The 26,644-nt window shown below is 54.2% G+C and overlaps 1 protein-coding gene and 1 non-coding gene across 3 annotated transcripts; one reads left to right on the forward strand and one right to left on the reverse strand.

Moving 5' to 3' along the window:
* Positions 1-5,586: 5,586 nt before the first annotated feature.
* NARF (nuclear prelamin A recognition factor) lies at positions 5,587-23,141 on the forward strand. Of its 2 annotated transcripts, XM_043585470.1 has the most exons (12): positions 5,587-5,726; positions 6,964-7,044; positions 8,972-9,115; positions 11,975-12,107; positions 14,348-14,482; positions 16,600-16,718; positions 17,965-18,094; positions 19,060-19,123; positions 19,836-19,973; positions 20,267-20,424; positions 21,670-21,913; positions 22,393-23,141. In XM_043585470.1, the coding sequence occupies exons 1-11, from the start codon at positions 5,700-5,702 to the stop codon at positions 21,909-21,911; spliced, it is 1,371 nt and encodes a 456-aa protein (XP_043441405.1). In that variant the 5' UTR covers positions 5,587-5,699; the 3' UTR covers positions 21,912-21,913; positions 22,393-23,141. The 2 variants fall into 2 exon arrangements, with proteins under 2 accessions (XP_043441405.1, XP_043441404.1); XM_043585469.1 differs by having other exon boundaries at positions 21,670-23,141.
* Positions 23,142-25,153: 2,012 nt separating this feature from the next.
* TRNAQ-CUG lies at positions 25,154-25,225 on the reverse strand. The gene has a single exon. It is a non-coding gene; the product is annotated as a tRNA-Gln (tRNA).
* Positions 25,226-26,644: the final 1,419 nt, after the last annotated feature.

Here is a 26,644-nt window from a genome sequence, read left to right on the forward strand (position 1 = left end):
CCTCCCCTTGAGTAACCTGCTCACCCGTTCAAATTTCCAGATCAAAACACACCTGGTGACCTGCGTAACAGGACTCCAGCCCTTCCCCAGCCAATCGCCGAGGCCACGACCCTTTCCCAGCCAATCGGCTGAGGCCACAGCCATTACCTCACCAACTGCCCCTAGACCCCTATAAAACCTTTGTGCTTTTGAAACTCTCTCTCTCCCGTATCTCGCCGGTGTGTCGGTGCAGGTAGGGGATTGAGCTCGAGCTAGCTCGAATAAAGGCTCTTTGCTTTTGCATTAGACTCGGCTCCCTGGTGGGCTTTGGGGATCATGAATTCTGGGCATAACATCTGTAATTGCTAACTAATGCTGGGCCAACAGCTCCCCCTGCCTGCCTCCTAACTCCACGCTAAAGTTTTCCTTTTATTATACTTCCCCAAGTATATTAACAGACTACAAGTTTAAGCTATTTTTTTTAATTTTTTAAATATTTATTTTCGAGAGAGGGAGAGAGGGGAGGAGGTGGGGGAGGGGCAGAGAGAGCCAGAGACACAGAATCCAAAGTAGGCCCCAAGCAGGGTTCAGACTCAGGAGCTGGAAGATCATGACCTGAGCCGAAGTTGGACACTTACCCACTGATCCACCCAGGCGCCCCTCAACAGGCTAAAAATTTAAATCTAAACAGCCCATGCAAGGCAAGTGGGGAAGGGTAGGTGTAAACCAGAGATCCTTAACCCCAAAACAACTTTCCCAGTGTAGCTGGGAAAACGAAACACTCATGTGTTTGTGATGATAGTTTATCTATTGCTAATAAACATGCCCTGATGTCTGCGGAAAAGAGTTGTGGTAAGAGAGACTGTTTTCTCCAGGAAAACCTTGTGATGCCCGCATAGGTGGCCTTTCTGCTCCCTCTCCACCAAAACACCACCTTCCCTTACTGCGGCCAGGTGAGGACCCGAGTAGGACCCTAACTTGCCTTTCTAATGCTGGCCAGATGAGGAAAGGACCCTACCTGTATGTCTTCACCGTATAGTCACTGTCTACCTGCCTCAGTGATCTCCAAAGTGGTAAGGCCAAGTGATATGTGGGGTGCCGAAAGGCCATAGGAGAGTTTGTATTCCTGTTTTTCTTTTTTCATATTTATTCTCAGTGTGTTTTATAACATGCATAACAGTATAACACTGCATATTACCTTATAAAGAAATATATGAACAAGTTTACCAATATAGGCACGTGATCAAAAATTTGGAGATGACTTTTATACTTTACCAGTCTCCTTCAGACACTCTCTGCTGTGGTTCCCGAACCTGAGCATGCATCGGAATCACCTGGCAGACTTACTGAAACAGACGGCTGGTACCTGTGCCCAGTCATGGGTGGGGCTGAAAATATACATGTTGCTAATAGCGCTGGTCCAGGAACCACACCTTGAGCACTTTGAGACCGTCTCCTCTAAGCTGTAGCAAAACTGGGCTCTGTCTGAGCATAGCCTCGCCGACCTGAGCCCTCAGCTCACATTCCTTCTTGAAGTGGACTTCCTTCTTGAAGACTGATTGGAATTGTTAGTACTTCCTTTAAGTTCGTCCTGCTTACTGCAACAGGAAGTGGTCTTACTCAGAATTTGGGTAGAACTGGGATGATACCTAGGAAATTCTACTTTGCATTACATTTGTTTGCGTAATTTGACCTTTTCTACTAGATTATAAGGTGTTTAAAAATGAAGACTGCGCTGGACTCTTACAAATGTCAGATGTGTAACCAAATGATAGTCAATTTGGTTAAAATCCTGCTGATTATTGGCAAAAGCAAGACTGGAAATACAACATCCATAAAGAGGGTACTGAGTGAATAAACCTGTATATTGTGCCAATTACCAAGGCATTAAATCCGCTCTAAATTCAAACTTCATTGCCTGATCCCTGAAAATGGACCTGAACCCCTAGTTTTGTGTGCTCTCTGGCATGGTGTTAAGCTTTGCCAGTAGAGGGTGCTGGAGAGACACTGCAGGAGGAAGAGCTTTTCTTCCTGGTTGTGTTTTGCGGGATCTGCAGGCCTGCTTTGGATCCTGTGTCTTCCTCTCACTCTCTGCTCTTCCCCTGCTCTCTCTCCCTCTCCCTCTCTCTCTCAAAAATAAACATTAAAAAAATTTTTTTTTTTTAATTTTTTTTTTTCAACGTTTATTTATTTTTGGGACAGAGAGAGACAGAGCATGAACGGGGGAGGGGCATAGAGAGAGGGAGACACAGAATCGGAAACAGGCTCCAGGCTCTGAGCCATCAGCCCAGAGCCTGACGTGGGGCTCGAACTCACGGACCGCGAGATCATGACCTGGCTGAAGTCGGACGCTTAACCGACTGCGCCACCCAGGCGCCCCTAAAAATTTTTTTAAAATGTCTCTTAATGCTGTCCACTGGAAAGTCCTGGAAACAATGACGAATGCAGTAGCAATGAACAATACTAGTACAGATTTTGTGGTTTTTAAATAGCAGTTGTTACTAAAGGAACCAGGCTTTTGGGAGAAAGTGATTTCAGGTCTAAAGCAAGAAATGCACAAGCAGATGTATCAAAAAACAAACAGACTATTAGCATCTTGTTAAAAAAATTTTGGAGCCTAGCTGAAGAGATTTTCTATGCCAAAAAGGAAAAAAAAAAGATTTGAGCATCAACAAGAACAATAATTCAAATGAATCAAGGCACCTGGGGGGCTCAGTCAGTTGAGCGTCCAACTTTGGCTCAGGTCATGATCTCAAGGTTCATGAGTTTTAAGCCCTACATCTGGCTCACTTGAGTCGGCACAGAGCCTGCTTCAGATCCTCTGTCACCCTCCCTCTCCCCCTCCTCCACTCATGCTCTCTCTCTCTCTCAAAAATAAAACATTTAAAAAATATGAATCAAAAATCTTCAAGGGTTTAAATCCATAATTCATAATGATCAATTTTAAATCCTTTGTTCACTTTCAGAGGATACTAAGGAACTTGGTTTTTTTTTTTTTTTTTTTTTGACAGATTCATTCATCCTGCCTTTCTTTATAAAATTTACAACAGAGTGGGCCACCCAGGTGGCTCAGTCAGTTGAGTGTCTGACTTCAGCTCAGGTCATGATCTCACAGCTCGTGAGTTCAAGCCCCGCATCGGGCTCCGTGCTGACAGCTCAGGGCCTGGAGCCTGCTTCAGATATTGTCTCCCTCTCTCTCAAAATTAAATAAACATTAATAATAATAAAAAAAAATTTACAACAGAGTAACCAAATAGTGAATGAGAGGAATTTATCATTATGAAAGTATTCCCACTAGTAAATTAATAAGAAACTGGGGCCCCTGGTTGGCTCAGTCTGTCGAGTGTCTGACTTTTGATTTCAGCTCAGGTCATTATCTCACGGTTCATGGGATAGAGCCCCACACTGGGCTCTGCACTGATGTATTCTCTCTCTCCCTCTCTCTCTTCCCCTCCCCTGCTCGTGCCCGCTCTCTCTCAAAATAAACAAACATTTTTTTTTAAAGAAGAAACGGTAGGGTTAAAAATTGCTGTAATAAATGAATGGATCCATGCAGTTTCATCAATGTGCGCTAATTAATATCACAAAAAAGATGGTTAGTATAAACTCCTGAAGGAATTACAATATATATGAAATAGGCTTGCCAACAAATTTAACCCGTGATCAAAGCATGAGAATGTTCTAACTACTCTTTACTGGAAACTCAGACAACAAGGATATATGAAAGGACTCCACAAGGACACAGGCAGCAATTCTTGGAAGCCCTACAGCCGAATCACCGGATTCCTTTATAGCGATATGCAAGGAGAAGCCAGCAGGATGTGGATGGAACCTACAAATTCAAACGCACACACAAGCCTTTAGACCAGGAGCTCTCCATGGTGTCTTTGCGACTTCTAAGTGAGCTGCAAGTTATTCTAAAACAAAAATTTTAAAAAGAGACACAAGAAACACTCAAACCAATGACTATATTAGACCTTATTTAGGTCCTGATTTAAACTGAAAAAAAAAAAGGTTCAATTTAGGGAAACCTAGACACTACATATTTGATGAAATTAAGTAATTGCAATTTTCTTTTTTCACACATTACGGTAATGGTATCATGGTTACGTTTTTAAAATAATAATGAGAAATATATACAAGTGACAACCGCAAAATACCCTGTTATTCATGCTTAAAACTGAAGGAATGTGTTTTCTTAGAGCTGCTGACCTAGATTTGAGTAATGCAGAGAGTTAATCTGGGAGCCATTTAAGACCTCCTGAGTTTAGGGGCACCAGGGTGGCTCAGTTGGTTAAGTGTGGGACTTCAGCTCAGGTCATGATCTCACAGTTCATGGGTGTGAGCCCAGCATGGGGCTCTGTGCTGACAGCTGAGCCTGGAGCCTGCTTCCCATTCTGTGTCTGCCTCTCTCTCTGCCCCTTCCCCGCTCGCACTCTCTTTCTCTCTCAAAAATAATAAATAAAACATTTTTAAAAAGACCTCCTGAGTTAACAGAGGCATTTGTGAAAAGCTGTATGAAGCACTGGAAATCCTGAAACTGAATCAGGGAAACCCTCTTTAGGCTGGGTTGGGGCCAGGCAGGGGCGCTCTCCGTCCACGACTGCTGGTCTCCAACGCAGACGCCGCAGGATCCTTGCAGGTACTCAACTACTGCAGCAGGACAGCCCAGCCAGGAGAAGCAGTCAAGCTCGGTGCTGAGAGGCCACTACTTTACTCCACTGGACTTTCTGTTTACAATAGCCTCTGCCAACATCCCCTTTTCCTCTAAAAGTGTGCTCATCTCCTTTGTTTCCAGACTTGCCTATTATGGTTTTGGTACAGCTAGCTTGGTCCCAATTGCAATTCTCTGTTATTCCCAAATAAACCCATTTTTTTCTGGTAAAATGGCAACTCGATTTTTAAGGTCACCAGTTACTTTTCCTATTCTCTACTCAAGTTTTCTAGGCATGCCTCTCGTTTTTGATCATCCTGTAAGGAGCAGACGCTGATTTTGTAAAGTGTTTATTTTCATTATTAAGAGTTAAACATTTTCATTTTAGCCCCGCAGGTGGAGTCATCACTCCCAGAATCAGTAACTGCTCTCTATTTGTAAAGCAAGCATCCACACACCTGCCGAGAACTTCCGGAGGACTCATTTCACACCCAACTTCGTGCGCCCTAAGGCGCCACGTGGTGCACACCTGCGCGTGCGCACTGCCACCGGGACCGGCCTACGTGACGCGCCTCGGGGCGGCAATGGCGATGGCCCGGCGAAGCCTAGAAACGGGAGTGAGGCGGCGCCGAGCTGACGGCCCAGCGCCCCAGGACAATTCGGGGCTGCCTCCTACAGAGAGGGTCCGCGCGTCCACCCCACACCCGTCCCCGACCCGCGCGCTGCCAAAACGGGCGCGAGAACTTGCCGGGCCTCCAGGGCGTCCGTCGCACCCCGCCCCCGCGCACTCCGATTGGCTCCGGGGCCCGGCCCGCCCCTTCCCGGTGCCCTCATTGGCCTAGGCGGAGCCGTGCGGGAGGGAGCCGCATCGCCCTTTTCTCACTTCTATTGGTTTAGTGGTGAGGCCTGTCCCTTCCCAGCGCTCTCATTGGTCAAGAGGAGACTCCGGGGGTGGGGCCGGCCGGGGGCGACTACAACAAAGGGCGGCGGGTGGCGGGCGTCAGTGACCGCGTCTCCCGGAGCTCTTCTCAGGCCGAGCCCTGGCCCCCTGCCTGCCCCGCTCCAGATGAAGTGTGAGCACTGCACGCGGAAGGTGGGCTCCGCGCACTCGGGGTCGGGGGTCTGGGCGTGGGGGGCCGGGGGCTGCAGGGAAAGGCCCGGCTGCTCGAGGTCAGGAGGTCGGGGGCCGGCCCGGCTGAGATGGGCCGCCCCGGGTCAGGGAGTCGAGGGTCGGCCTGTCCGGGGTCGAGGCTGCTTGGGGTCAGGGGATCGGGACTGCGGGAGCTCGGGGCTGCCCGCGTCTGCGGGCATGCGGGAGCCCCGGTGCCCAGAGCGGGCAGCGCCAGCAGCTGCGCGGTCCTCGCTCCCGGTCCTCCGGATCGCCGCTCCGGGCGCCTCTGCGTCCGCGTCAACATGCACCCTTGATCGCGTGTCTGGCAGAACTAGTTGGGGTTTTAACTGGATGGAGGGAGACTGTAGGTGGTTGGTAAGCTCCAGGCGCTGCACCTTGCCAGGTGTCTGGAGCTACTACTGCGTGTCAGGTGACGTTTTCAGGTGCCTTGTAGTTAATGTTACAGTTGGGGTCATGCTTCGTCTTTCTAGTTTTCCGTGCACTTGTCCATGCTCGCAAAGTATTTTTGAAGCCAGAAAAAGAATACTAAAAAACCCCCCAAAACACCAACCTCTGCAACCACTCAGGGCAGTCACGGAAAACACCATTCTTGATGTGGATGATTGAAACCATGATCAAAAAATGTTTTTGAGGCGGCTTTTCTACAGCTAACATGCTTATAGTAACAAAACTATACAGGCAGGAAGGTCTGGGCTGGTCCTCTCCACCTGCGTAACCATGGTAACTGGGATGGCTTTCCACACTTGTTTCTAGGCAGCGGAACATACATAGCCATTCAGTGCATGAATGGGGTTTTTGGTTTGTTTTTCCACAAATTGGCTCATATAAATATTCCATCACTTTTTTTTTTTTAACATACAGCAAGTGCGTTTTCAGAGCTTCACGTACAGTTCTAGTCCATTGTGTTCTAAATATGATGTGTGTGCAGGTAGTCGGTGTTGATTTACCTGTGGATGGAAGGCCCCATTGTTTCTAGTTCTCAGTTACTAAAAGGGATACAGATACAGATAGAGGAGGGTGTGTGTGTGTGTGTGTGTGTGTCTGTCTGTCTCCGTGTGTCCACAAGTACAGCCGCTTTTATTTTTGTAGAAAAAACTTCTACACATGAGGTTAACGGAGCGGAGACTATGCGCATCTTTGCAAATTCAGGGAGTCAAATTAAAAGTTGTTCTTTTATATGTTCCTCTGCCTTTTCAAGGAATGTAGTAAAAAAACAAAAACCGATGACCAAGAGAATGCATCAGTCGACGTACCAAGTCTGGCCCTGGAGAACAGAGAGGCAAGTAGTTTTTCAGTGTTGTATTCGCCTGGAGTGAACGGCTGTGGCCGTTTTTGTCCTCTTCGAGGGCTCCTGTCCCCAGCACGTCATGCTCTAGGAAAGAAGGTACTGAAGTGGTGCCCTGCCGGGGGCCACACACACACACAGGTCCGTCATTCCGAGGCACGTGACCTTTTGAGACAGAGGTGCCCGAGAGCCAGCCTTCCGAGAATACACCGAGCCAGAGCAAGCTGCATGAGGAACAGAGAAAAGCGTCCTCCTTAATCGTTTATTAGAAGGAGTGTTATAGTATTGGAATATCCAATTTTATGTAATGAAAAGCTTCATTCTGTAAAATGGGAGTGTAGGTAGGTAACTTTAAAATAATTCAAATCTGATCCTGTAAGGTTATTTTTCTAATGGTTTCTTCTCTAAGTCCGTTCTTGAGTGTTTGCATCCTCCTCAGCTAGAAGTGACGGTTTGTGTTTACGGGGGAGGTCGCTCTTCCCTTGGAAAGTCCTGGTACCGACCTCACTAGTGGAGAGCTGGCAACGTGGGGCGAAGAGCAGCAGGGTCCTCTGTAGTCTCGACGTCTGGCCCGACAGGAACTGGTCTCGTCCCTCCTGTACTGGCAGCCCTCTGTGGTCCGGCGGCCGTAGGGTTTGGCAAGCAGTAGGTGAGAACGGCACCCAGGGCACAAAGGTGGAAGAGGCGGGGAGTGCCCGGTGCCTCCCACACCCACCCGCTGGCCTTGTCATCTCAGACAGACACCTAAACCCTGGAGCCCCAGTTTCCTTATCAGTGAGCCGGAGAGTCGAGTTACTTCCCTCCCAGGGCCGTGGTGACACAGAGATAAGGTGTGCACACGGCCTCAGTGGACGCCCTGCCAGCACGGTGGGTGGTACCCCCTCTGTGAGCAGGTCAGGGGTGGGGTGCGCTTTCCAGGCACAAGGGAGGTGTGGACAGAGTGCTCTGGGGGAGGGGCAGTGGAAGCCATTGAGGGCGTCTGGGTAAGGGGACAGGTCGTATGTGTGTTTGGGGGCAGGTGGCTTAAGGTGGCTAGAGCAGGGGAGGATGAAGGAAACGATATGGGAGACGGGGTGGTGGGGCCTGGGCAGGCCCGCCAGAGTGGCAAAAGCAGGAAAGGACGCAGCGCAGGCAGTAGAGTGCAGTTCTGGTTCCACAGACGCTGAGCTTTCTGTGGGATGGCCGTCTGGAGCTCAGGAGGGTGAGAGCCCCGCTGGAGGTGAAGGCTGGGGAGGTGTTGGGGGTGGGGAAGCTGGCACTGCTCTGGAAGGTAAGGCTGATGGCAGAGCAGGGGTGCTGGGCAGTCTTCCGCACGGGCACACGTTTAGGAGACCAGAGGCAGGGGAAGGACCAGCCCTGGCCCAGGAGAGCCTGCAGAAAGGACGGGGTGGTGCACCGGGCAGGGAGGAAGTCCTGCTGGGCACAGTGCAGAGCGTGCTCGCAGACACCCCTGCAGGCACGGAGAGGCCGTGTGCTCCAGACCCTGGGAGTGGCAGGTCCGGCCCCACCTGGGAGCACGTTAGAAGTGCAAACTCTTGGGCCCCATTCAGACCTGAGGCCAGGCCACGGGTTTCCATGGGGAGCTCACCCGGCCAAGCAGGAGTCCTCAGGGGCTACACAGAAGGGGAACAGGGAGGAGAAGGTCCGGGCCAGCTCCCAAGACACAGGAATGGAGGTTTTTTTCCCACCACACGACAGCGCCGTCCTGCTCCTACCCTCGATTGTCATCTGTGAGACTCCCTGGTGTCATCGTGGCCTGTTCTGTGCCCCTCCAGCCCCTCGGGCTGCAGGCCTGGCTCCGTGCTGCTCAAGGGGGTCCATGTCCTGTGCTGGTCTCATGCTGCCACCCTCCCTAGAGAAGCACATGTTAGAGTTTTTACTGAAATATCAGACCAAAACCTACCTCATCTTTCTTTTGTAGAAGGGAGAATTCCATAAGTTGGCCGATGCCAAGATATTTCTGAGTGACTGCCTGGCGTGTGACAGCTGTGTCACTGCAGAGGAAGGGCTCCAGGTCTCCCAGCAGAACGCCAAGGACTTCTTTCGAGTTCTGAACCTTAATAAGGTAGGGCTTCTGGGGCACCTGCTGGTGCTGCGGCCCAGGGGGCCGGTGCAGGTGAGTCGTGAAAGCCTCTGCTGGGGTCAGGGCATAGGTCTTGGCCCTGGCCCTGTGTCCCTTGCCTGACTCTGCCCTCTCCAGAGTCCACCGCCAGCCAGAACGATCGCCACCCAGGGCTACACTCCCTCGCTGACGTGGAACGAGGCAAGGTCCCCGGTCTATTCACAGAGGTGGGGTTCTGGTCTAATGGGCTCATCAGGCTGGGCCAGTGCTGTGGTCCCTCAGCTGCCCTGTAGACCTGTGTCACTCAGCTGTGAACGGTGTCTTTCCTGACAGGAAGACAGGTGAAAGGAATGGCCAGGGAGGCAGGGGAGCTGGAAGGCACACCTGGGTCTGCCCCTTGCAATGCGCGGTGTGCCCGAGCGGGGCAGAGGCCGGGAGGAACGTGGGTTGGACGTGGCCCGGGACGGAGCCAAGCGACGTTCTCTGTGTTTGCCACCCCTGTGGCGTGTTCTTGGGTACGTCCTTCAGCATTTTGGGGGCACAGTTTCAGGTAGAAATAACATGTTGGGTTGTCAGTATGGTGTCTGTCCGTCCCCTTCCTGGCGTTCGGGCTCCCTGGGAGGTCTGTGGGCAAGCAGCGGGATGGACTTTGAGCCGGGAGGCCTCACCCTGTCGGCTCCGGTCACCGTGCTCGCCCGCCCCTGCCTGCTCACCCTTGTCCTTGTCCGAGCAAGATGGCTTCGGCTGTCTTACTACACTGAGCAGACTCGGCTCACTTACGACGCACCTTGGTCCCCCCCCACACTGGCACATTCCACGGAACAACTGCGGGCTTTTCTTCTTTGGTGGCGGTACTCTGTGCCAGAATCTCCCTTTATGCTCCTGCAAGTGATAGGTGACAACGCCCACGTCCCGCTCTGCTGACCACACCTGCTCTCAAACTCCTTGCTTTTCCAGTGTGATCGCTAGAAGATCCCGTTTGCATTTTCTTGATCGTCGGTGAGGCTGAACATCTTTAGCATGCTCATTGACCACATTGTATGCCGCCTGTTCACAGCTCTGTGAGTTCGAGACTGCACTCGGCTGCCAGGCGTTGAACAGCTTGGAGGGCCGTTCTCTCGCGTAGACAAGTCCAGACTCAGCCATTCCCAGCCCCTCCCCCCCAGCCCCCTCGCAGCACCCTGGGCCCGGCTCACAGGGCACAGGTGTCTTCTCCCGGGTGGAGCGTCTCCCGTAGTGTGTGTGCGCACTCCCGTCACACTTGAGTCACTGGATTTCTGGAGCTGTGCAGGGTGCTCTCTCCTCACTAGCTTTTAATTTGCATTGTCATAAGAAGGCTTTTGTACTGCTAGACGCACGTACGGTTTATTGGATTCTATTTTAACAGGCCCCAGCTGCTGGTAGACCCCATCCTTCTCTCTGTTTTGGGTTCTCCTCTCTCAGCTGACCTTGTACTATTGGGTATTAACTGTGGGACTTTGACGCGAGTTGCATTGAGTCAATAGGTTAATGAGGGGGAAGTTTATATCTTACTGAATAATCTTTTCGTCCATGATCGTGGTTTGTGCCTCTGGTTAGGCTGTGTGACCCCCCAAGTGTTCATGTTGCCTCTTTGTCTGTTCTCTGCAACTGTGATGTGTTCTTGGTGTGGCTGGGTCTCTGTGGTTGTTTCGTTACACATACCACCTCTTATCTGTTAAATTCTGTAATACTGATTTTTGTTGGGGTGGAAAGCTTTTGGTTTTCATGTATCATTTGTATGTAGCTATTTTGTAAGCCTGATATTCTCCTAGTTTCCTAGGTTACTTCCAGTTTTGTAGGTGTGTTGTCTGCCAGTGATCACTTTTTTTTTTTAAGTTTATTTTGAGAGAGGCAGACAGCATGAGTGGGGGAGGGGCAGAGAGAGAGAGAGAGAGAGAGAGAGAGAGAGAGAGAGACCCAAGCAGGCTCCACACTGTCAGCACAGAGCCTGAGGCAGGGCTCAAACTCCACAAACTGCCGTGTCCCTGACCACAACTCGAGTGGCTGGCTCACCAGCCCAGTTTCACAAAACAGCCATTTCCTTGTTATTTATTCCAGTGAGTTGCGTACCCATTTGCTGCAACTGAAATGCTGACGCCTGTGGGTATCTACCAGAAATTCTGCAAACCTCCACTTAATGGTACATCTTTATGAGCATTTCCACCGAGGTCTGAATCGAGATGTTAGTACCATTTATCACCACTGTTATCGGAGGTTGAATTTGAAGGACCTAGACAATACAATCAGAAAAAGAAATCAGAACTGTGTAGGTCAGAAGATGTGAAGGTTATCATTGGCAGGGGCGCCTGGGTGGCTCAGTCGGTTAAACATCTGACTCTTGATTTCAGCTCAGGTCATGAGCTTACAGTTTGTGGGACAGCACAGAGACTTCTTGGGTCTCTCTCTCTCTCTCTCTCTCAAAAAAATAAACAAACGTTAAAAAATCAAATTGACGAAATCTCTTAGGATGTACTTTTTTTTTAATTAGAGAGAAAGCGTGAGCAGGGGAAAGGGGGCAGAGGGAGAGAGACTGTCAAGCAGGCTCCACGTTCAGCGCAGAGCCCCACAGGGGGCTTGATCTCACGACCATGAGCTCGTGACCTGAGCCAAAATCAAGAGTCAGACGCCTAACTGACTGAGCCACCCAGGCATCTCAGGACGTCCTACTCTTTAATCCTAACTTTTTCCATGTCCTTAATCATACTTGCTAGTGCTTGTATATCTAGGAGGCTTTCCACAGAACATCTATGACATTCTGTCTCTTCTGACCTTTTTATTATAATGTCTTACGTTACTTTCCGTACTCCCCCCGTGAATGACACTCTACTCTGTTTCTTCCAGAAATGTGATACCTCACAGCACAAGGTGCTGGTGGTGTCGGTGTGTCCTCAGTCTCTGCCTTACTTTGCTGCCAAATTCCGCCTCAGCGTGACTGATGCATCCAGAAGACTCTGCGGCTTCCTCAAAAGTCTTGGTGAGGCTCCTTGATGTTGTTTGTGCGTTGAGGATGCCAGTTTGTAGCTGCCCTCTGTATCTCCAGAGTTCGGCTTGCAGGGGCGCAGCGTAGACGAGGGCTTCCCTGAGCACCTTGAGGAATGTAAGAGGAGACCCCGCGGGCGTCCCTTGCCCCTTGCCGTGCAGACAGGTGTGGCCCGGCCTCCAGCAGTGGCAAGGGACGGAAGGGAAGGGGTGGCCGGGGACACGCTGGAGGTTCCTGCACTTGCCGAGGAGTGTGGTCTCGTCCCGGCTCCCCGGGCCCACGGAAGGCGTTTCGTAGAGCCTCATTCCTGCGAGATGACTGGCATCTGAGTTCCCAGGATGTGCTCTGAAGAGCAGAGCAGCGAGGGAATGGGCTGTGTCCTGTGCACAAAACAGGAAGGTGGTCCCTTTCAGACATGGTCAGGAGCTCGGACGTGAATGAGCTAGAATGGCACTGTGCAAGATGGCGGTAAGAAGGCTCCTGTGTCACCCGCTGTCGTGGGACCAGAGCCGCCCAACCCCAGCCCCCCACGCCACCATGCACAGAGCATCTGCCGCCCCGTGTGCCCTCGTGCACACCACCGCCAGGTGGGCTCAGGTGAGGACAGTGGGGGCCGTTTGCCAACACGAGTTTGTTTTTCTGCAGTGGTTTTTAGAGACCAAGCACATGGGGGATTCCTAATAGAATAAGGTGATGCTCAGAATAAAGACGGCCGCCTCCTCGGAGCGCTGGGCGTGGAGTGGGTTCCCCGCACACTGCCTGCTCCCAGTGAGGCCACAGCTGCGAGCGCGGATTTAGCTACCCCTTCACACGTGTGATCTGAGAACACCTCAGGTCAGCTCGGCCTTACCGAAGGCCAGAGCTCTCTTCTCATGGGGAAAGGCCCTATTTTGGGAGGAAACTTTTTTTTTTTTTTAAGTTTATTTATTTATTTTGGCAAAGAGGTTTAGAGCTTGAGCAAGGGAGGCAGAGGAGGGAGGGGAGAGAGGAGAATCCCAAGCCGGCTTCGTGTTGTTAGCATAGAGGCCGACACAGAACTCCATCTTATGGAACATAAGATCATGACCTGAGCCGACATCCAGAGTCGGATGCTTAACCGACAGCACCCAGGCACCACTGCTTGTGAGGGAATTTTTAAAATTTATTTTGACAGAGAGAGAGACAGGGAGACACAGACTCTGAAGCAGGCTTCAGGCTCTGAACTCTTGGCACACAGCCCAATGCGGGGCTCAAACCCACAAACCTCAAGATCATGACCTGAGCCAAAGTCGGACGTTCATCCGATTAAGCCACCCAGCCTCCACCTGCGGGAGAATTTTTTGAAAGAAAATAATGGGCATTATATGTTAATAAAACATATTTGTAGCGAAACTGATTTAAGGTAATACTTCAAGTGATAAGATGATGCTTATCTTTATAATGTTTCTTTTTAGGAATAACTTTGCTTTTAAGATTTAGACTAGCTGCAGATATTAAAGTTATTTTAACTTTATTGTAATTATTAAAAATGTATCATCCTGGGGCGCCTGGGTGGCGCAGTCGGTTGAGCGTCCGACTTCAGCCAGGTCACGATCTCGCGGTCCGGGAGTTCGAGCCCCGCGTCGGGCTCTGGGCTGATGATGGCTCAGAGCCTGGAGCCTGTTTCCGATTCTGTGTCTCCCTCTCTCTCTGCCCCTCCCCCGTTCATGCTCTGTCTCTCTCTGTCCCAAAAATAAAAATAAACGTTGAAAAAAAAATTAAAAAAAAAAATGTATCATCCTTACGAGCCAATATTAAGAAAATTTATTTTAAAAAGATAGCTGAGAAAAGATAGGTGGTTACAAATCATAACAATTGCAGCCAGCAAAAAGGCATGACCTGCCAACTTACTCATTTATTTTCAAGACCTCAAGGATCATCACAGACTGAAACGTAGCTACTGATTGGAAGAGAGTGGTGCTGGTATCTTGCAACATTCCATTACTTTCCTGGGCTACCATGAAGCGTTTATGTAGGTGTAGAGAGAACAAGAAGAAGCCAGAGAGAAAATACTTGTATGTTATTGTGAAAAGTGATGCATGTTTATCGTGGCAAGGAAAGGTTAAAGCACAGCCCTGGGCTTCTGCGGTTTGTGAGGCGAGAGTGAGGAGGGAGATCGTGCAGGGGTGCCATGGAGTCTGTCCTTTGAGTCTGATCTTCGACTCTCCAGACTCTTGCAGGTCAAGAGAAGCTAAATGCTCCCCTCGTTCTTGCAGGGGTGCACTATGTCTTTGACACAACGATCGCCGCGGATTTCAGCGTGCTGGAGAGTCAGAAGGAATTTGTGCGTCGCTTCCGCCAGCACAGCGAGGAGGAGCCTGCGTTGCCCATGCTCACCTCCGCCTGTCCGGGTGAGCGTCCAGCGCCCGCTGCTGTGCCTCCGTTGGCCCGAGGCAGCGTTTCTCGTGGGTCTGCCTCGGGGGCAGGAGAGGAGGTGGGTGAGGTCAGAGGTCCCAGGCCCCCTGGGCTTTTGGGTCAGGAGGGAGTGAAGTGCCCGCGGGTCCCCTGCACATCCGCCCGAGCCCCCTCTCACTGAGCCTCTGACTGACGCAGACCGGCCCCCACCCCCGACCTGGCCTGATACTTGCTGCGTTCAGGGTTTCAAGCTGTTCAAGTCTGTTTACATGTAGGTCTGGAGCCTCTGGAATGTTCTTCCTAGATAATGATGCACTTTCCTTCTGGAGTTCTTTCTACCTAAACGTGTCAGGACTGTACGTTGTTCAGCTCCATACCCTCTCTCAAACTCAGGGAGAGCAGGTGAGCTTCGGTTCAAACCTAGCCCTTTTCTACGATTGGCATTGTCATTTTTGCTTCCCTGTGACAAGGTGAGGGAATTGAAGCAATGTCAAGGTCAGGTGACATGACCTGGCAGATAGAATCGGGGCCGGGGGCAGTCCTTGCTGGCTCACAGGGCTCCCCGGTCCTGGGGTACCCTTGCCGCCCACAGGCTGACAGAACGCCTCCTGTTGGGTGTACCTTTGCCCGGCACCCAGCAGCGTATCTGCAGGCCACTTCCCCAAGCACCTCCCCTCGTCCCATCCCGTCCGTGGTCCGACGAGGAAAGTGCCAGCGTCCAGGTAGCGCGTTGTCACACCTGTGCTGCTGTGAAGCCGGCAGCAGCCTCTCTGTCTCCGGGGGAGGTGAAGGGAACCCTCAGGAAAAGCTAGCCTGTCTGGTTTCAGATGCAGGGAGCCGTGGGGCCTGGGACCCTGGTTCCTCCTCTCTGTCCCTGCTCAGCCCTCTTCACCCAAGGCCGGGTGTCCTCCGTGGGCCCTGGCCCTTACCTCCTGGTGTTCTGCCTGATGTTGTGGGGCGCCCAGGGCCAGCACACAGCAGCCTGCCCGCAGCCCAGAGGTGCCACCTGCCTGGGAGCCGTGTCTCGAGCTGCTGGCCTGGGCACTGAGACCGGGGGGCAGGGCCTTGGGGCCCCCAAGGTGCCACGGTGTTTGGCAGTTTCTCATCTTAATGTTTGAGGCCGGGACGAGAGAGCCCTCCTCCAGGGCCCCCTCTCCTGGGGCTTTTGGGGGCCGCGGCAGACACTTCCTGTCCTGGAGGTGACAGCTGTGGTTTGAGTTTGTTCGGACGGGATTGTCGTGTCAACTGGTGCCTGCCGCTTCTCCCTACCAGGGGCGGTCACAGGACAGTGGCTGGCTGTCCCCAGGGTCTGACGAGCGGCTTTACCGCCAGGCTTCTGTGCTCCCCCGTGTGCCGTGGTGCGCACGCCCAGCTGGGGGTCAGCAGGCCTCTCGCCAGGCTTCTGGCCTTGTAGTTCACTGATCTCTCTGACTCCTGTCACCCCTGGAAACCATAGCAGGGGTGACCCCAGAGGGCACAGTGGCCGTCAGCCACTCAGGAAATGCTTGTACCGTGCTGGGCACGTAGTAGGTGGAGAGCAAGTGTGCTGTCTCTTACTGTCACTGGGGCGTGAAATCCTCCTGTGGTCCTCGCCCTAAGTGAGGAGTTGGCCGTTAACTTCTGATAGGTGAGTGGAGCCGGTGGCTTTGTGGCCGATGCAGCATCTGAGCATGGCTGCCGGCTGCAAGGACGGTGTTGTGGCCGGCACGGTGGAGAGGGGCCCTGTCCCCCCGGGACGCTGCCGCGTGCCTGCTCCTCTAAGCTTGTGCTCCTCCTCTTTTGGGGGACCCCCTGTGCCAGCTTTCACTTCCTTCCACTCTGTCCTCTCCGGCGAGCCGGCAGGGGCGTCTTCCCGTCAGGGGCAAATGCAGCTGGGGTCTGCGTGGCCCAAGCTGCTGAGGAAAAGCAGCTTGGCGGGGGATCCGCCACCAGCTCCTAGGGGGGATCCGCCACCAGCTCCTAGGGGGGGATCCGCCACCAGCTCCTAGGGTCAGGAGAGGTGTCTGGCTTTACCCCAAGTGACAGGGTCTGGGAGCGCTGAATTCCTCGTGTGTGACAGAAAGCAGGAGGAAGCCACTGTGAGGAGCTGACAGGGGACCCATTCTCTCCCCAGGCTGGGTCCGATATGCCGAGCGGGTGCTGGGCCACCCTGTCACCCCCCACCTCTGCACCGCTAAGTCTCCCCAGCAGATCATGGGCTCTCTGGTGAAGGATTACTTCGCTAGACGGCAGGTAAGCCAGCCTCCTCCCAGAGGGCAGCACGTGGGCCAGGAGATAGGGAGCGTTCCACCGCGCACGACCAGGGTGGTGTCAGACCCGGACCGAGTGGAAATGCTGCCATCCTGCTGAGGGAGTCCCTGGCCTGTCACCACAGCGAGCAGCTAGTGTCTGATCTCTTGGCTGCATCTGCCTTCACGTGACGGGAAATCTCCCAGCCAGGCCCCTGAAGGCCGTTCCACATCCCTCGCCTGCCCCGGCTCCCCCACCATGGACGGTGCCCCATCATCAGCTGGTCCCTGTGCTGTCCCTCCCCACGCAGACCCCCTGCATGCCATCCAGGGCCGCCTTGGGAGCCTGGTGGAGGCCAGGCCTGGGTCCTTCCGGAGGTCCCTGACACTCTCATGCCATCCACGATGTGGCCCCTCCCGTGGCCTGCTCTCCAGCTGCCAGAGCCCCCACAGCCCTCCTCAGTCAGATTAGACATCTCTCCAGGGAACCATCAAGGTCTGGCCCTGCAGGAACTGGAGGAATCCCCCAGACCCACAGCCAGTTTCAGGAAGCCACACAGTTCTGGCATCCTCGTTAATTTAGCAGTGGGAATGTTCCCTTTTCATTCCTTCGCTCATAACATCACCACAGCTTGTCAGTCGTAAATGTGATGTCAGTGTGTATGTGTTCACTTTGGGGACAGAAAAATGAACTGTGGGACTGCCCCAGCCCCACTGCTTGGGGGAGTCCAGGAGTTTCCTGGTCCTGTGGGCCTGCTGAGGGCCGGCCGGCACCCTCCGCAGACTGCCCCGAGTAGGGTGTTTCCACCGAGGCCTCTCCACAAAGGTCACTCAGCAACTGTGCCAGCTCCTGGCGTGGCTACCAACTCCAGCTCAGCCGTAGGCACCAGAGGGCAGCTCCGATAGGCGTCACTTGGGAAGTTTCCAGAAGGTCCAAAGGCAAACCAGCCAGGCGTCGAGCAACCATCCGTGTGGCTTACTCTTAACCATGTTTGGTCACTGTATGCAGAGGTTTCAGGGGAAACGGGTTCAGCTTTACAGCTCTTCCCTGGCATCTCCAGGCCATCGGCCTTATGGGCTCTGGGTGAATCCGCCCGGGTCTCCAGGGCACGGTCTCCCCGTACAGCTGGGAGGCAGGCACAGATCGGAACTTGGTCTGAGGAAGGCCCCGGGGGGTGTTGTGGGCACTGGCACACAGCTGCCCTCCTCGCTTCCCACAGCCCCAACCTGGGTTTGCTCTTTCTCCCCAGAACCTGTCCCCAGACAAGATTTTCCATGTTATCGTGGCCCCTTGCTACGATAGGAAACTGGAGGCCCTTCGAGAAGACGTTCCCACAGCTTTGCACGGCTCCCGGGGTGCTGACTGCGTACTAACCTCAGGTGAGGGGGGTGCAGAGCTGGGGACTGCTGGGGCCTCTGGCCCGTCATCCTCTGAGGTCACGACAGGCCCCCCGAGGGCCAGACTGCAAGAAAGTGGAGAGGGGCAGAGCTCACGCAGCGCGGAAAAGTCGCGTGTGAGCCCAGAGGCTCTGCGGACAAACCAAACCTTCACCTGGAGACAGAGTGGGGACCCACGGTGCTCCAGCGCCCTGGGCCTGCTCTAGCCTGTGTGCTGGGGTGGGGGTGGTTCCTCGGCGTCCTCCAGGACCGTTCCGCAGAACATCGCAGTCCGCGGGTGGCTTACGTCTGCTGAACCCACGTGGGTGTACTTTAGGCCAGTTCTCGGGGGCAGGGACTCCTGGGCGTGGGTCCCCTGACCTGAAACTCCAGCACGAGAACCCCCGGGTCCCCGGGGAAGGGAGACAGGACGGCCCCAGCAGCCAAGGAAGGGTAGATAGTGGGTTTTCCTGAAACGCAGAGTCCATTTTACTGTCGTTCTCAGACATTGAGTCCACTCGTGCGCACGTGATGCCTCGGTGGCTGGTGTAAACGTTAGCTGTTTCCGCAAAGCCTTCCGGGGGCCGCTGTGTGGAGGGAAGGAGAACACTTCCCGGTTCTCAGCTCAGCTCTTTGCACACAACCCGACGCCGTGTGAGGGCAGCCACCGCGCCTTGGCCATCTGTCCACAGGAGGCTGTGTGCAAAAAGTTTCTGCTTCAGAAACGGAAATGTGGAGAGATGGCACAATCCCTCATTTCAAGGGCAGAAGGAGGAATTGGACTCTTCTTTCGCGTTTCACCAGTTTTTCATTTTATTGGGATCACATTGCACTAGAGCTGGGTTCCTGCCTCCGTGAGCATGACGGCGTCCGGGGTCGCTTTAGCAGGTTTCCAGTGGGGACATGATTTGGGAAACAGCTCCTGAGGACAGCTTCCTCGGTGCCTCATGCCCCTTCTTTGTCTGCAGGTGAAGTCGTTCAGATAATGGAGCAAAGCGACCTCGTGGTAAAAGACGCTGCCGTTGATACTCTGTAAGTGACTTTCAGGGAGGGGCACCTTGTGGGTGGAGCCTCCTGTATGAGGCCACGTGCAGCCAGGGGACAGGGTGTGGGGCCCCTGACCTGGGTTTCCCCTTCCTCTGTTGCCGCTCAGCCCTCACCACAACCCGCTCTTCCTGGCTCTTCCATGGGATGCGGGCGGGGCCTGGTGTGAGATGCCACTTGGAGGAAGGGGGTTTCCATGGTGACATTGACATGCCAGCACCCTCCATTTCTGAACTTTGTGTGTTCCCGACATTGAGCATCTGGACCTGCCCGAGGCTGGGTCACCTCCTGGGGAGAGTGGCTCCCTTGGGCTCCACGCAGGGCGAGTGTGGGCTGTTTAGCCGGCGAGGCCCTTTCGTGGACGGTCGTCCTGAGGTTTACAGAGTTTAGTCAGCTGGCTGCAGTGCCCGTGGCCAGAGCCGGTGCCTGTCACCTGTCCCCGCTGGGTACGTGCACACGCTTCCGAGTGGCCCAGAGATTCCCAGCTCTATCCCCAAGTGTCAGGGTTCCAGGGGAACGTGCCTGATGTGGGCGCACCAAGTGGGGCTCTGCCTGCTGGTTTGTCCGATCGTTAAAACTCAGGAACGTGAGTTTGTGGCCCCAGAGTATAAATATCTGTGAGGGGTTTCTCTCTTTACGGGGATCATAAGACTTTGGACATCTGACTTAATCTTGCTGTTACTCTTTCCTCCCTGGGAAGGTTCGGAGGCCTGAAGGAGGAGGAGGTGAGGCGCCATGATGGAGCCAGCTCCGACGGGTACCTGGCGCACGTCTTCAGACACGCCGCCAAGCAGCTGTTTGACGAGGACGTGGGGGAGCTCACCTACCGCACCCTGAGGTCTGCCTGTGTGGTCAGCGCTGCTGTCCAGGGCAAACTGCCCAAAGCCAGCCAGGCCTGTGTGTGTGTGTGTGTGTGTGTGTGTGTGTGTGTGTGTGTGTGTGTGTTGTGTGTGTGTTGGGGTGGGGGCTGTCCTAGGTATAGGGTTTAGAACAGCCAAGATTAAAAAGCCTTCTTTGTTTTCGTTCGCAGACTTTTCATTTTGCTAACGTTTCCAACTTAGATTTGAAAACAATTGTCGAGCTACAGAGGAAGGACTCTGTAGATGAAAACCCATTTTGTTCCCCTTACAGGAACAAAGACTTCCAGGAGGTCACCCTTGAAAAGAACGGGGAGGTTCTGTTACGCTTTGCTGCTGCGTACGGCTTTCGAAACATCCAGAATGTGGTTCTGAAATTGAAGAAGGGCAGGTTCCCGTACCACTTTGTGGAGGTGCTCGCCTGCGCCGGGGGTAAGGCACGGGGGCTCCGCCCGCAGGCCTCGCCCAACTCTGACACTTCGTGGGTGCCGCCCTGGTGGTTGACACGGTGGTCCCTGTCCTCCTCTCACCACAGAGCAGAAAAGCCAGGTGTCCCCTTAGAAAAGCCCTGGGACATAGTCCCAGAGAAGAGCTGCACCTGGGGTGGCACCAGGTGAGGGCCTGCTCTCGGTTCCAGAGGCCCCACCTGTGGCTAGGCCCCACCTGAGTGAGGGACAGAGAAACAGAGGCCAACCAGAGGGGCCGGGGCGGCTTCCCACAGCAGAGGCCACGGACTTGCTGGTGTAGCGGGTGTGGGTGTCGGGGGAGAGGATCCTGTGGCCTCCGGGTGGCAGTGGGACCACTCGTGCCCCGAGTGGGGAGGGCCCACGAGATTCGAACCTGCCTGCAGAGAGGAGGCGCTGCTGGGGCGCTAGTGAAAACCCGCCAGTGTCTGGGGAGGCCACGTGGGGGCGCGGGGGAGCAGACGGGTGCGGGTGCAGGTGAGGAGGCAGGGGGGCGGGGGCCGGGGGTCTGAGGAGAGGAGCAGACCCTGGGAGAGCGGGCAGGGTCCTCCGCCACCACTGAGCGTCTTCAGGATTTGGGGTCAAAAGTGCAGCTGCTGGGTGCTGCCAAGGGAAGGCGGAAGGGGACTCGACCAGGGTGGAAGTTTGCTCCCAGTTCTTTTCCATGAATGTCATCCTATAAATCGTGACATCATCTAACACATTTGGAGGTAAGCAGCACGCCTGCGTGAGAGACACGCCCTTCATCTCGGCTGCGGTACTTGGGCGGGCAGGCTCCTGTGCGGGCTCCCAGGTTCCCGTCCCCTCCCCAGTGCCGCCCGGGGCGGGGGGGGCTGACCAGCACCCAGAGGCTTTAGGAGACAGCGGTGGCGTGACTGCCCGTTAGCGGTTTTCGTGCTCTTCTGGTTCTGATGAGTTTCAGGAGAAACCAGAGGTCCGGATTTGCCTGTACAGCCATCCAGTTCTAAAGGTTGGCAGGCTATTCGGTTTTAGGTAAAAACTGTTCCCTGGAGAGCATAAGTAGGTAAGACTAGGAAGCATCCGGGGCTGCGAGCCTGTAAGCTGCTGTCCTTGGGAGCTGGGGGCCGCGCGTCGAGTCCGGCTCCAGACTCTGGCCACGGGACGCCGCACGCGGTGTCGTTCCTCCTCTGCCCCGGAGCCACTCCCTTCGACGCAGAGGAGAAAAAGCATAGGCTCCCTGCTTGTCTTCCAGGGTGTTTGAACGGCAGGGGCCAAGCCCAGGCGGAGGATGGGCGCGCAGACAAGGCGCTGCTGCGGCAGATGGAGGGCAAGTACGCGGACGTCCCCGTGCGGCCCCCCGAGACCAGCGCCCACGTGCAGGAGCTGTACCGGGAGTGGCTGGACGGGGCCGACTCCCCCAGGGTCCGGGAGGCCCTGCACACCGTGTACCAGGGCCCGGGGCTCCCTGCCGCCAGCCGAGACATCAAGTGGTGAAGGTGGGCAAGGCTGGGAAGCGGGCCCCGCCACCGCCCAGGGAGGGAGACGCTGGAGGAGAACCGCTCCGCTTCTCAGTCATCACTGTGCTTTCCGGAGCTCTCTCCCCCTGTGTGTAGGCGGCTCCCTCACTCGGTTTGATGTGGTGCTATCTTTGTAACGTGTGTTCAACTGGCATATTTTAACAAGAGAGGAGGCTTGCCCCAATTCAGTACCCTTTTATCTTAAGACTGAAAAATATCCCAAAGAACAAAAATAGAGACAGACTACTATCTTTTAGGCTTAAAAAAAGAAATCTAAAAAGTGTCCTGCGAAGAGCTAAGACCCCAGAAGTTCAGATTCACGTGCCTCAGAGCGATGTGACGTGGAAAAGAGATGAGAGGCGGGCAGGCTGCGGGGGTGGTGGAGCCACGGTCCCCGGTCTGCCCGACTTGGCTCTTACTTCACCCACTTACGTTACTCCTGAAAACATTTTTGCCAGAACGTGAATAAATTGCATCCTTTCGGAATCGGGGGGCTCGTGTACAGAGCTGGATTTCCGGATTTTCTGGTAGCAGTGGGCACGTTCCTCGCCGCTGCAGTTGTCAGAGAGCGGTAGCAACTGCCTCCTGGGACCAGACCTCTGGCCAGGGGGCCCCAGACTTGCACTTTTACATTCTGCCTTTAAGGAGAACTCCCCTCGAGGTCGGGGAGGCCTGGCAAGGGGGACGGAAGGACGGAGGACAGACTGGCTGCCCCGCTCGGGCCAGGGTGTGTGATCGGGAGGCTTTTGTCTCAGTCCCTCCCCAGCGGGGTTAGCAGGGGACAGCCCCCCCCGACCTTTGCTGTCTGAGTGACTGTCATCCTGCGGCCCGCGCCGCTCCTGTGAGCGCCTTAAAGAAGGGATAGAACGTGGTTTCCCCACAATACAAACAAGGGCTAGCAAGCAGCCAGAAACCTCCAGAACCGTGGCGCTCCACATCTGGGCTCGTCCTCCAAAAGAAAGACATCTGCGAGTGGCCTGGGTTTGGTTTTTCAAAGCACTTGGATTTGGTAAACACGAGTGATGTTGATCCTCTTGAGTCCTCCGTGCCGTCACGCCCTGGTGGGCTCCATTTCCTTCATCGTGTTCCGTATCCTGTCCGGCTTGATAGCCGGCTAGGGCGTGAAATCGTACATTTTTCCTTTCCATCTGGTCACGACCGGTGTCATCCTCCACGGAGCTGACTGCGGAATAAACAGTTGAATGTGTCTGAGTGTGGAGAGTGTGTCGAGAAGATGCCCCTTCCCGCTGGGCCACGTGTCCCCTCGCCTCCCCGTGGCCCAGAGTAGGAGCGCTGTCCTTGCTCTCAGGGGACGCAGAAAGCCACGAGTCAGGTGTGGGGGCTGCGCCTCTCGCTTCAAAAGCAGTCTCTTCCAGGGGCGCCTGGGTGGCTCAGTCGGTTAAGCATCTGACTTCAGCTCAGGTCATGATCTCACGGTTCATGAGATCGAGCCCCACGTTGGGCTCTGTGCTGACAGCTCGGAGCCTGGAGCCCGCTTCGGATTCTGTGTCTCCCTCTTTTCTGCCCCTCCCCACTCACACTCTGTCTCTCTCTCTCTCTCAAAAATAGGTAAACATTAAAAACTTTTTTTTCTCCAAAAGCAGTCTCTTCCAGCTGCAGCAAAGCCCCCTGGTGGCCAGGGCCCAGGATGACAGACCAGGTGTGATCACACGAGGTGTGGGGTCTCATCTGCAGCACATCTTGGGGTTACGGCCACCTTTGTCCTAACTCCAGCCCTACGTGCAGAGAAGAGGGGGAGGCCCCACAGTCAAGCTGGGCTGGTGCACAGAGTGTCTGGTGGGCAGTGGTGGGGCCCACCATGAGGAGGAGGGCCGAGTAAGTCCAGATTCACGTTGCACCCAGGACCCGCTCTACGGAATGCTGTCACTGGAGCCGTGGTGCTGCTAGCACCTCCTGTGGACCATGACCGTGTCCGGCAGCTTTGTGTGCATGGTGGCCGTCTTGAATAGCTCTGCTCTCCAGTGCCCTGCAGAGCCCAGATTTTTCCATTGCACTTCCACCTGGCCTTGGCCCGTGGGCCAGTCCCAGCCGTTGTAGACCCTGGTTCTTCTTCCTCGACTCTGCTGGACCGCGGATCGGAACTCAGCCATTGTCTACACCATCAGTTTGATGCTGGCCTAGGGTGTGGAGCAGGGGCACTGCCTGTGTGCCGGCCCCTGTGCTGCTGACCTGACGGTATTCTCTGACCTCAGCTGCTGGCCCAAAGCTGAGCCTCTGGCTTCTGGACACTTGGTATTTACAACATCACCTCCTTTCCCTCGGGCATTGCCTTTGTTCCCAATCGGAAACGGGCAGAGCAGTTAAAACAGATTTTTTATGCACAAATAGGGAAATCTCCTCACTGTAGGCCCGTGTCATAATCCACGAGCAAATGTGGGGGCTGGGCTCTTCTGGGGTGCTTGCCTGGGCCTCAAACCAGACATGAGCCCATTTGCACAAAGACTGGGGGGGAACAGGAATGACGAGAAGGTTGAGCCCCGGGGCTCTGCAGCTGGCAGGAGCAGGACTGAAATCCCATCTGTGCAGCAGAGTTGTGATGGACCCAAGGACCAGCTCCTCCCGCTCCCCTCAAGAGGACAGGGTCTTGCCAAGGTCACGTGGGAACAGACACAGAGGTAGGCCCCCGGCCCTTAACTCAGGATTTGTATGGATCTGCTTTAATACTGAAAAGAATTCACGTTTCCTGGCCGTGACAGTATGAGCCCCTTTTGGTCTCCCTTTTTAAAAGCCAAGCTAGAGAGAGGAAGTACACGTTAAAAAGAGCAGAGATCAGGAAATCTCTAACATGTTCCCTCTGCGGGGTCGGGGGATGGGCAGGAGCCCTGCTGGGCCACCCACACAACCCCACTCAGAGGTCTGGACCTGGAGGGTCCCTGGAAACGTATGTGCCCAAGTGGAAGCTATAAGAACCCCAGGCCTCTGTGCACCCTGAGGGCAGACTCGCCCCTGCACCAGACCATGCCCTCTAAGCCACAGGCAGCAGCGCATAGGGACTAGGGGTGTCCTGGTGGACATACAAGGAAAAGGTGACCGGTGACTGAGGAGGGGCCAGTGGTGTCAAATGGAGACTGCAGCCAGGGGTCTCCACGTGAGCTCCAAAGTGGAGACCCTGGTCTGGGAAGCACCAGGCTGTCCTGCTGAGGGCTGCATTGCTCACTACCTGGCACTGGGAGGACACAGAAGGGTCACAGGTGAGGCAGGTTCCACCGAGATTTGAACTCGGATCGCTGGATTCAGAGTCCAGAGTGCTGACCGTTACACCATGGAACCATAAGACACCAGGGCTGCCGTCAGGCTACCCTTGGTCTGAGGGCACTGAGGGAAGAGACACCAAAGTGGGGATCAAGGGAAGGGGGACAAAAAAGAATTGTGTAGGTCCCACCCAGATTTGAGCTCGGATCGCTGGATCCCGAGTCCAGAGTGCTGACCATCATACCGTGGAGCCGGCTGCTGCTGTGGGGCCTGCACACCCTGATAGGGAGACAGAAGGGGACACGGAGAGTGAGGTCTGCAGGCTGCTTCCTGGGGAAAAAAAGATGAGCCTGTAGCCGCGGATGGTTTCACTCCATAGAGCCCTGGGTTATGGGCCCAGCACACTTCCAATGAGCCACTCTGCTGCCCAGGCCCTGAATGTGACAGGTCTGATGGTCACAGCCCCTCCAGGCCAGGGGATGAGAATGGCAGGCTCCTACAGGGGCCGGAAGAGGGCAAGGCAGGTGCCCTTTACAAATACAAGTGGATTTCTGCTTTCCCTCCTTCAGTTTCCCGTGGAAAGAAATCTCTGAATTCATGTCCTTTTCTGCTGTTAAAAACAAAAAGTCAAGAAACACAACCTTCATAGCCCAGAGTGTCCGTGTCCCTGGGCAGTGGTGGCAGGTTCTGTGCTGCGGTGATGGTGGTTGGATTTTGGAAAGGAACAAAAACAATGTTTTTCCCCATCATTTGAAAAGGACTCCTAATTTGCATGATTATGAATAAACTTTTCTTTTAATTCTATTTCTTCTCTTGGTCTACTTCTTTTCTGTGACCAATAAAGTTGTTTCTCCAATACAAAACTGCTTTGTTATGACCTCTTGCTGTCCAGTTGTATAATTTGAAAAAAAATAAAACCCTGCACTTTCAACGTTTTTGTTTTTGTTTTTATTTATTTTTGGGACAGAGAGAGACAGAGCATGAACGGGGGAGGGGCAGAGAGAGAGGGAGACACAGAATCGGAAACAGGCTCCAGGCTCTGAGCCATCAGCCCAGAGCCTGACGCGGGGCTCGAACTCACGGAGTGCGAGATCGTGACCTGGCTGAAGTCAGACGCCTAACCGACTGCGCCACCCAGGCGCCCCAAACCCTGCACTTTCAAATAGGTATGAACTGTTCTCCCAAGAACATGCCTTTTGGAAAAAACAACTTTCATGCTGAAGCTTTTCAAGTAAAAAGCATCTATAGAACTTGCTGTTGTATATGGTGGTCTCCTCTCGAAAGCCAACAGAAGCATCAGGAAAGAGACACAGACACTGAAACCGCTGAGGTCAAATTATGAGTGTCAGCCAGGATGCTCGAAGGACATGGCTGCAGGGAGTTCAAGGAGCAGCATTAAAGGAGGCTAAAAGGAGTACTCAGCGCCCCACCCCAGCCACCGCACCGGGCACCCGGAATACCCAGGCTAGGGAGCAGTTCCTAGGAGTGCTGAACTAG

The sequence above is a fragment of the Prionailurus bengalensis genome, chromosome E1, assembly GCF_016509475.1.
Source record: "Prionailurus bengalensis isolate Pbe53 chromosome E1, Fcat_Pben_1.1_paternal_pri, whole genome shotgun sequence".
Taxonomy (NCBI): Eukaryota; Metazoa; Chordata; class Mammalia; order Carnivora; family Felidae; genus Prionailurus; species Prionailurus bengalensis.

What these genes read in the sequence shown, in the direction of transcription:
- NARF (XM_043585469.1), top strand. Translation starts at nt 5,700, where the DNA reads ATGAAGTGTGAGCACTGCACGCGGAAG. An exon ending in TGGCCCTGGAGAACAGAGAG is followed by an intron (nt 7,045 to 8,971) that starts GCAAGTAGTTTT and finishes TTTCTTTTGTAG; the next exon opens with AAGGGAGAATTCCATAAGTT. An exon ending in GACGCTGCCGTTGATACTCT is followed by an intron (nt 19,124 to 19,835) that starts GTAAGTGACTTT and finishes CTCCCTGGGAAG; the next exon opens with GTTCGGAGGCCTGAAGGAGG.